General features: G+C 30.4%; 1 protein-coding gene across 2 annotated transcripts; it reads right to left on the bottom strand.

Annotated features, from left to right (window-relative positions):
• Positions 1-1,146: 1,146 nt before the first annotated feature.
• LOC119616530 (DNA repair protein XRCC1) lies at positions 1,147-3,433 on the bottom strand. Of its 2 annotated transcripts, XM_037972934.1 has the most exons (5): positions 3,154-3,433; positions 2,891-3,088; positions 1,829-2,802; positions 1,405-1,775; positions 1,147-1,334 (listed from the first exon to the last, which is right to left on the bottom strand). In XM_037972934.1, the coding sequence occupies exons 1-5, from the start codon at positions 3,202-3,204 to the stop codon at positions 1,228-1,230; spliced, it is 1,701 nt and encodes a 566-aa protein (XP_037828862.1). In that variant the 5' UTR covers positions 3,205-3,433; the 3' UTR covers positions 1,147-1,227. The 2 variants fall into 2 exon arrangements, with proteins under 2 accessions (XP_037828862.1, XP_037828863.1); XM_037972935.1 differs by lacking the exon at positions 3,154-3,433 and having other exon boundaries at positions 1,829-2,816.
• Positions 3,434-8,854: the final 5,421 nt, after the last annotated feature.

Genomic DNA, 8,854 nt, shown 5'->3' on the forward strand with positions numbered 1-8,854 from the left:
TTCGGAAAAAATATATCTCTGGAAAGCATTACAGTTAGAATTTGCAAAATTATTAAGAAGATTTATTATTTATATTGCTTTTAGGGTAGCAAAGCACACTGGGTATAGCTAGTTTACAAATAAAATAAACTTCAAAAATCTCCATTCTCGTCAAAAATATCAAATCGAAACTACACTGAAAATAATCCATGCATAATATACACGAAAAATGTCGTACATTGTACGAAATGCTTTGTGGTTTCGCACCACGAAATTCTTTCGTAATATATTCGAAATTGTACGAAATATTTTAGTAAAATGCAAAATAATTTTATATAATTTTAGAAAAAAAAATTGTTCATTTTACGATTTTTTTTAAAGACATAAATATGTTAGTTCTTTCAAAATAATTATTGTAAATTTAGAAAAAAAAAAAAACAAATTTTTTATGTTTTTTAAAAACACATAAATAATTTTACAGGAAATTAAGCATATAATTTCCCGTAAATTTAAAATTACGTTTAATTTAACTCGCTTAAAATTACGAAAATGACAAAACAAAAAATCGTAACAAAATAATTTTTTTTTGTGAAATCAAAAATAATTCTTGTATATTACTGAATAATTTTTTTACGAAAAAAATTCGTTACTTTCGTTAAATATTACATGCTTTAACGAAATTATTTTTGTAAAAGAAAACAATGTTTCTTAATATATACGAAAAAAGATATTACGACAGATTTTCGTACTTTCGTAAAATTATAAAAGGGGTTGATTAAACAATATTTCGTATTATACACGAAATTTTCGTATATATTACGAAAAAAGTAGTTACGAAATGTTTTTCGTAAAGTTAAGCATGGATTATTTTCAGTGTACCTTCTAATATTTTTCTACTATGAGAAAAACTGTTTTTTTTTACCCATATCTCAAGATTTTGGAGGTGTTTGAGAAATTTCATAAACAGTTTCTTGTTTTACTCAGATAGGTGGATCTGAAGAAAAATAGTATCACTTCCCAGGTATTTATTTTTGTCGCGTAGTGTTATGTAAACAATTTGTGCCTATTTCAAACAATTTTAAATTAGTTTGTGTCAAAACTAAATAAAAGTTGAAATGAAAGCTGACAAATTATTTAATACTAAAAAACCTGTCATTAAAATAATTTTTTAAATAATTTTTTTTATTGTTCGTTTTAATGGTAAAAAACACCCTGCATAAAGGTTTAAATTACAAGAATAACGTTTAATTATTTTATTTGATTTAGTTTTTCTGTAATGTAATCTTCCTCATCAGTTGATGCTTCGAATATGTTAACTGAATTCGGCATTGCGTTGTTATCGACAGTGTTGATCACTGAAAGTATGTATGTATGTGTATATACACATTTACGTTATCTTTACATGTATTTCATGTTATACCTTACCTTGCTTTATTCGTTTTATTTCATCATCAGTATCACTCTCCGAAGACGATTCGTTATTATTTAAAGTAGAATTATTAGTATTCTTTTGGTCATCAATATCATATAAAGCCAGGGTATTATTCCTGTCTTCACATCCTTCTTTAGACTTCTCTACTGATGTATCAATATTGACTACAGCAGTTTGAGGATCCTTAGTGTCGTCAAAAATCTCTTCGTCACTTTCCGGTTTGGCTAATTCTATACTGTCCAAAGCATACCTTCTCCATGGCAAGTACTTCTTTAAACTATAGCACTTTTCAATCCAGCTGCGTGTAACAATTTTTCCTTTACCTCTAACTTGATTGTATTTGGGTGTATTTTTAAATGCGCAACTAAAAGAAAAGACACATTTTTATTGCAATTATCATAATTATTTTTTATTTACATCAAATGTGTACAGGAGCTGTCCCAGTCAGCTTTGTATTTTGCGCCCAAAGCTATTGCTTTATTTCTCAAGTCTCCTCGGTCTGGATTTTGTATTCCGCTTATAACCAAAACTACACCTTTCAACAGCTGATTAAAAGGTCTAAAATTCTTTGTAGGTTTTATCTTTTTCTTTGGATTTTCTGGAGGAGAGCTTTGTCTTTTTTTCATAGCTTCCGATGAAGTTTTATTAATGCTAATGGTTTTTGAGCATGATGGCTCCACTAATTTATCATTCATATTCTTTGATATTTCTAATGATTTTGTAACGTCTATTGATTTACGTTTATTTTTATTCAATTCCTTTTCCTTCTCTAAACGCCGTCTTTCCTTATCGGCCTCGATTTTTTCAGATAAACGCTCCCGTTTTTTCACATTTGCATTGTCTATATCATCATTTTCGTCTCCAAATAGCAATTTGTCCCGATTTCGATCGGGAATTTTTTCCGACATTATAGTTTGGGAAGTTTGTCTGGAGACATCACTAAGGCGTCGAGAAATTAATGTTAGGGGACTTTTTGAAGCTGTCCTTATTGCAGCAGCAGTAGTCGTTTCAACATCATTTTCCTTTGATTTTTTCCACCGATTAAAAAGGCTTGAAGTATTTTCACTCTCTGAATCTGGAGAATCTTCTCTATATTTTAGTTTACCAATAATACTAGTAGTCTTATTGAGGAACTGCTCAGGTACAACATTTTTGTTTTGGGTTATACATGGTGTTTTCTTTTCATTTTCAGTGATGTGAACTTTAATAAATGAAAGCCCATACGGAACATGCTTATTAAAAGGTTGGGTACAAATTATTTTTACAAGTGACCATTTACTGTCTGCAACTGAAGGAACCAAGGCTTCACGACTGAAACACCTCACTCTATTTGTGTTATTTGAACTTTTACTCTCAGTGGGTGTCATAAAAGAACATGTTATTAAGATTTCCTAAAAGAATATGGCTTAATTGTTAAACATAATATTTGTAGGTACATACATTCTAGTATTTTATAATAATTTATTATAAATAACTTACTTTAAAGTCCTGAGGACCACAAGTGGATTTTCCAACCAAAACTTCAACAAATGCTGAGTGTTCATTACCAATATCAATTCCTGTAATTTGTTGGCAATCTGACATTTCTAAAATTACATATGCCGACTTTTCTCCAGCGTTTTTTGTTTTCCACTTCTTTCCTGGTTGAATTTGAATCAAATTTTCAGCCAGATGAACCTTAAATCATTGAACGTCAGTAAATATTTAAAAGACGTGTGTAAATATTTGAATACAATTCTTACATTGTCCTCACTGCTCACTTCTCGTACTTTAGTAAAAGTTGCAAATGGCATTTTGGCTTTTAATTAATGTATTTTAGAACTATAATTTTATTGTGTTGCGGTTGTTGTGATTTCGAAACAAAAATATAAACAAATCACGGCGCAAAAAATATGAAAACCCTATGTTGCCAACAGAGAAACAAGCCAACCGGCTCAAATTCGGCAGCGCGCCGCCGCCGATTTTGTCGGCTCCCATTGGCTAAAAATCAGCGCCCGAAAAATATTTATTCACTAAAAACAGTAAATTTGGTTAACCAGTGTTGCCACAATAAATATTTTTTTTAACCAAAATTAGAATAAAAAATAACCAAATTATGAATAATTTAGGGTAAATTATGTACCGATTCTCATAAAATTTGAAAGTGAGATTTTAGTTCCATTAAAACTTGATTATGGTGAATTTTGACGCTATATTGCAGTTTTTTAGCTTATTATAAGCTTTAAAGTATTTTTCTGAGAGGACTTAATATGGGTGATAGTGCCAATTTTGTGCAGATCCTTATAAACTTTGACAAAAACATTTCGTCTCCAATAAAACTTGTTTATGTTGAATTTCATCGCTATACATGTTTTTTCAAGCCAGTTACTAGGAATATAGTCATTTTCTGAGTAGGGCCTAATATGGGGGCTAGGTGAAATCGTTGACCGATATTTTCCATTTTCAAAACCAAACAAATTGGGTCAACTGAAAATATTTTGACAAAATATTTTAGCTATCTTGTTCCGTTTCGACTCTTTTGTGTTTTCAATAGACAGACAGCCGGACGGACATAGTTGGATCGTCTTACTTTTGTGGGTATATGAGTAATATTTATAAACGGTATGACAGAACCCCCATCTTCTTTTACGGTGGTTATAATAAAATATATGTATGTACATATATTTATTTACATAGTTGGTTTATTACTAAAGATCAAAAAAGTCTTTTTATTTTTCACTTTTTACAAATAGAATAAAAGCAAACATCATTTAGTTCAATTGTTTGCAAAATATAACCAAAACGAAAAAATAGTTCACATGTACACATGCAAAATAAAAATAACCAATTTTAGTTAATAATAACCAAATTGGCAACACTGCTTGCGATCCAAAGTTAAGGCCTACTTTAGGATCGCACATGCACAAAAAATATTATTATATCTGCCTGTCAGTGTAAAAACGTATACGTTAAAACTAAACAAAGGAAATCAACCAAGTTCTCCAATTATTATTTTCTATTATTTTCATCCATAAAATTAACTCTTAAATTTGTTACATATATTGATGAAAATAATAGTGCTAGGTAAATTTTCTAAAAGATGTTGAGTTTTCCCTAATTAATTTGTCACTTAAAAAACATTAGGTAGGCATGTTATATATCAATGGAAAGGTAATTTTGTCTATTTTTCAAAACTGTATATAATTTTTGAAAATTAAAAAATTCGCGGAATACTTTTTTTAAAAAAAAATTAAAAAATGTTTTTTATTCAGTTTTTGCGAAGATACAAATTTTTCAAATTGCAATAAAAATTTTATTTATGAATATTTTTTGATGAAATTTTACAGTTAGGTAGATTTTTTTACTCAAAATCTAAAATTAAATAAAAAGTTCGAATTTTCTTATTAGAAATCCCGGAATTCCCAAAAAAGTTTTAAAAAATCCCAAAAATGGGATTTTTTGGTTTTTTGCCTATTATATCCATACCAGGGGCGGGGTTATCGAAACCCGTTACAAAATGATTAAGAACATATTGGGTCATATAAAACAGGTCACTATAATTTGATATCGACTATGCGATTTGAGAATTTTTGCTCAAAATTGAATTTTCCATAAAAAATAGGGTTTTTTTGGATGGACCTGGTCCCCTCGGTATCAAAAATTTTTAGGTTTTGTTTCATTTATCGTATTTTATGTAAAGTCAGCTTTCCAAAAAGTATAAATTCTATATACATCTTCTTAGAAACTTTTTAGATAACTTAAAAAGAAAAAGATACTTTTTTCCCAAAAAAATGACAAAAAATCGCCTTTTTTTAATTTTTTAAATTAAAATGCCTATAACTTTGGACTCAGTCATGATTTTTACATAATTCTTTCACTGCTTGATATATAAACTTGTTTTTAAGCGAATAAAAAAAATGGCGAAAATCGGGAATATTTGGACCCGCTATTATCAAAAAAACTAAAGTAAGGACGGTAAAAATTTTAAAATTTTAATTTTCAAATGCGAATATCTCCTAAACTATAAGAGATAATTTACTGCGACATTTTTTATAGTGCTCGATGAGGAGATTCTATATACGAAATTTTTTTTTAAATCGGAACTCAAATGAAGAAATAGGATCGTTTTAAAAATTTAACATAGCCGAGGTGTCCTAATTTGAGGACCCCCCGCCGGGCCCCTGGTAGGCCTATAAGGTCCAAATTCAAAACCTAAACTCGACAACACCTCCTCTTTGTGCATACCAAATTTCATTAAAATCGGATTAACCGTTTAGAAGTTACCGAATTATTTCCCTCTTTTTTTTTTCCTATACCACTGTGGGTCATACATTTCATGTAGGGATAAAGATTACGTCGTCAGGCGAACATAGTTAAAACTTTCTGCGCATATAGGAGCTCTGACGTCACACAATCTGTGTTAATATTGGTTAATAATTTTTAGCTATAAATATAACAGTGGGACAATTTATTATTTTTATAATTTATGGATAGTAACCATTCTATTCATAAATTTATTTATTTATTGCAATTTAAAAAAAAAAAATATTCAATATTATTTTAATACTAAAAAGTGAGAAAAATATATAGAAAAAAGGGCACAATGTAAAACTTTTTCCACAATTTTTCACTCACTTCACTTTTTGTGTGATGTTGTAGCAGTAGCATTTGTTTTGTTTTATAATCATAAGTTTGTAAAACTTTTGCTACTTATAAAAAAGTAAATCTCAAAATATAGCAGTAGTAATAAAACAGTAACAGTAGAAATAGTTCTAAAAAAACATAAACTACAAATGGAGTAGTAGCCCAAAAATATAAATAATTTTATTGCTACTTTTGATAAGTAGCAATAGAAATATTTGCTACTAGTTGATCGTTCTATTGCTACCTAATTATTGAAGTAGCAATAGAATAAAATAAAAAACTTCGACAAAAAAAAAAAAAATAAACTAACAAATAAACATATCACAACGGGAAAAAGGTTCAGTATAGGGGCCTTACTAAGGACATTTTTCTATAGACACAAGTACAATCAGCCGCATTGCAAAATCGTTTTAATTAGACATGCTTAAAAAGGCCTGTAGATGGTCTTCCGTTAAAGGCTTTTTACAAGATTTTCAGTCGATTTGTAAAATGGCCTTATAGGAAATTACATTAATAATTATACACTAGAACTTATAAAAATTGTATAAAGCAAATTTTCATGCAAAATTTGATACATAATCCTTTGATAAATGTGCATGAATCCTTTTGAGAAACCTTTATAATATGTAAATATGTCTTTAGAAGGCCCACGAATCGAAGTCCTAGCATTTTCCCCCGCTGCTTATGTAGTCTAGTCTTTTAAACACTGATTACATTTGTCCACCGTTCACTCCATGTTTATGTTTTTTCCTCTAAATTTTGTTTTCATTTTTCTATGTTCTGGATCCTTTTTACCGAACTCCGCTACACTTATTTATCATCTTATATTTTTTAATGTTATATTTGAATAAATTTAAGGCGAAATTCCTTATATTTTTCAAGAACTGGTGTAATATTTTTTTCTAAACTGTCAAAGTAAATTAAATTAGTAAAAGTAAAATAAATAAAGGTTACCAACTATTATAATATACATAAGAGTTTTTCCAGAAATTCTAATTTCTACACATGAAAGATATTTGGAAACCTTCAAAAGGGAACAACTACGTCATCTAACTGTATATCATGCGCAAGGCGTAATCTTTAGTTTATTATTCTTGTCAACAATCGCAAATGGAACAATGGGCGAAGCAGATAGAAAGTCGACTAATAGGCGCAATTTACATGAAGACTTTTCAGACGTCTATTTTTTCCAATTCTCTTTTGAGAATCTTCCAATAAATCATGAACATTTATATGGTGATTTTTTACATGCAACTATTCATGTTTTTGCTGTTTAATTGTATAATCCTTTTTAATTACTTATTCGTAATAAAAGTAATATTAAATTTTTAACATAAAAACAATTTAGTTTGATTAAAAATAATAAATAGTATTTTTTAACGCAAATTTTAATGTTTTTATTAAAAAAAAACACGTATTTATTTTTTTACATGAGTATAATATCAACAGTAGGAAGAAGTGTAAAGAGGAATCTGAGAATCATGAAAATTCCAAATCATGTTTGTTTTCTTTCCCCCCATTCTTCTTTACCCCCCTTACCAACAATCATCGACAAACATGAAAACAGACGTCTGGGCAAACATGAAAAAAAATCATCTGTAAATTGGGTGATAGTCGGTGTTGTATTTACTTCGTTTATATAATTATCTTTATTCAATTCAAGCAGAAATTATATTACTTTATAATTTTATGAAAATGGATGATTTGACAATTTAATACAAGATTAGCAACAGTGTTGCAAAATGATAAAATTAAGATAACTAAGTAATCATATTTGAGTATTTGGTAATTCAAACATAACACCTTTCCCCTCCTTCTCGGAAAGTTTACGGAGAGAACAAGACTCTTTGTTTGCGCGGCCTAGAGGACCGTCGGGGTGCTGGTGGTGGCTTTACAGCATTCTGGTGTGGTACTTCTCCCGAAGTGGAATCCCCAGCTCGCGTTGTAACAGATGGTGGTGTTTCGAACCCTATTAGTTGCGAAGAGGAAGTTTCAGAACCATTCGTTGGGAACGGTTTTCTTACGCTTGGCACTGAACTATTATTTCCAGCTTCTTCTCGTTCTACTGATGGCCATCGTTAGCTTGGGGGTGTGTCACTTGAAGTGCTCGACTTCCCTTCGATATTTGGGGGTGTGTAGCTTTGTGCAGGTAAATTATTTTCGGGACTGGGGTGTGTGTAGCTTAGAACAGGTAAGTTACCTTCGGGACTAGTCTCCTCCTCGAATGTGTCTCTATGTTGATAGGAATTACTGTTTCCTGATCGTTTCTTTTCAACTGGGCATCTTTTAATGATCTTGTTGCCACGGCGGATCTGGTTGATGTGTCTTTTTATGATTCTCCCTTCAAAGCGAATTTCATAATGTATATCGCCAATTCGGTTTAATATTGTTCCTCTTACCCATGGTGCATTTCTTTTGTTATTAGGTAGAAAATATATAATATAATAATATAATATGGTATGGGGCGGTATATTTATGATATTTGACGCCAACTTTAGTCAAATAATCGTTAAACTCCTTCGACGTAAAATTAGTACCATTATCAGTAACAACCATTGTTGGTACGCCATAAGCTGCAAATACCTCATCAACCAACTCAATTGTTGCTGTCGCTGTTATCGATCTTGTTACTGTATGCATCCGTGATAATGAGCAACATCATTCCATCAACTGGACCGGCGTAGTCCATATGGACCCTCTCCCATGGTGCTCTAGGGTATTCCCAGTGGTGACCCTCGTAAACTTTCGGTCTATTAGCTATTCTTAAACACCTGTCGCATTCTTTAGCCATACCCTCTATATCAGTATCTATTTTTGGCC

Source organism: Lucilia sericata, unplaced genomic scaffold (genome assembly GCF_015586225.1).
Source record: "Lucilia sericata isolate MDLA Ls3-8-SP2 unplaced genomic scaffold, ASM1558622v1 Contig000078F_arrow, whole genome shotgun sequence".
In the NCBI taxonomy this organism is placed as follows: Eukaryota; Metazoa; Arthropoda; class Insecta; order Diptera; family Calliphoridae; genus Lucilia; species Lucilia sericata.

Coding starts and splice junctions, on each gene's coding strand:
- LOC119616530 (XM_037972934.1), bottom strand. CDS start 3,204: ATGCCATTTGCAACTTTTACTAAAGTACGAGAAGTGAGCAGTGAGGAC. Junction 3,089..3,153: donor AAGTGAGCAGTGAGGACAAT/GTAAGAATTGTA, acceptor CAATGATTTAAG/GTTCATCTGGCTGAAAATTT. Junction 1,335..1,404: donor AATAAAACGAATAAAGCAAG/GTAAGGTATAAC, acceptor ACATACTTTCAG/TGATCAACACTGTCGATAAC.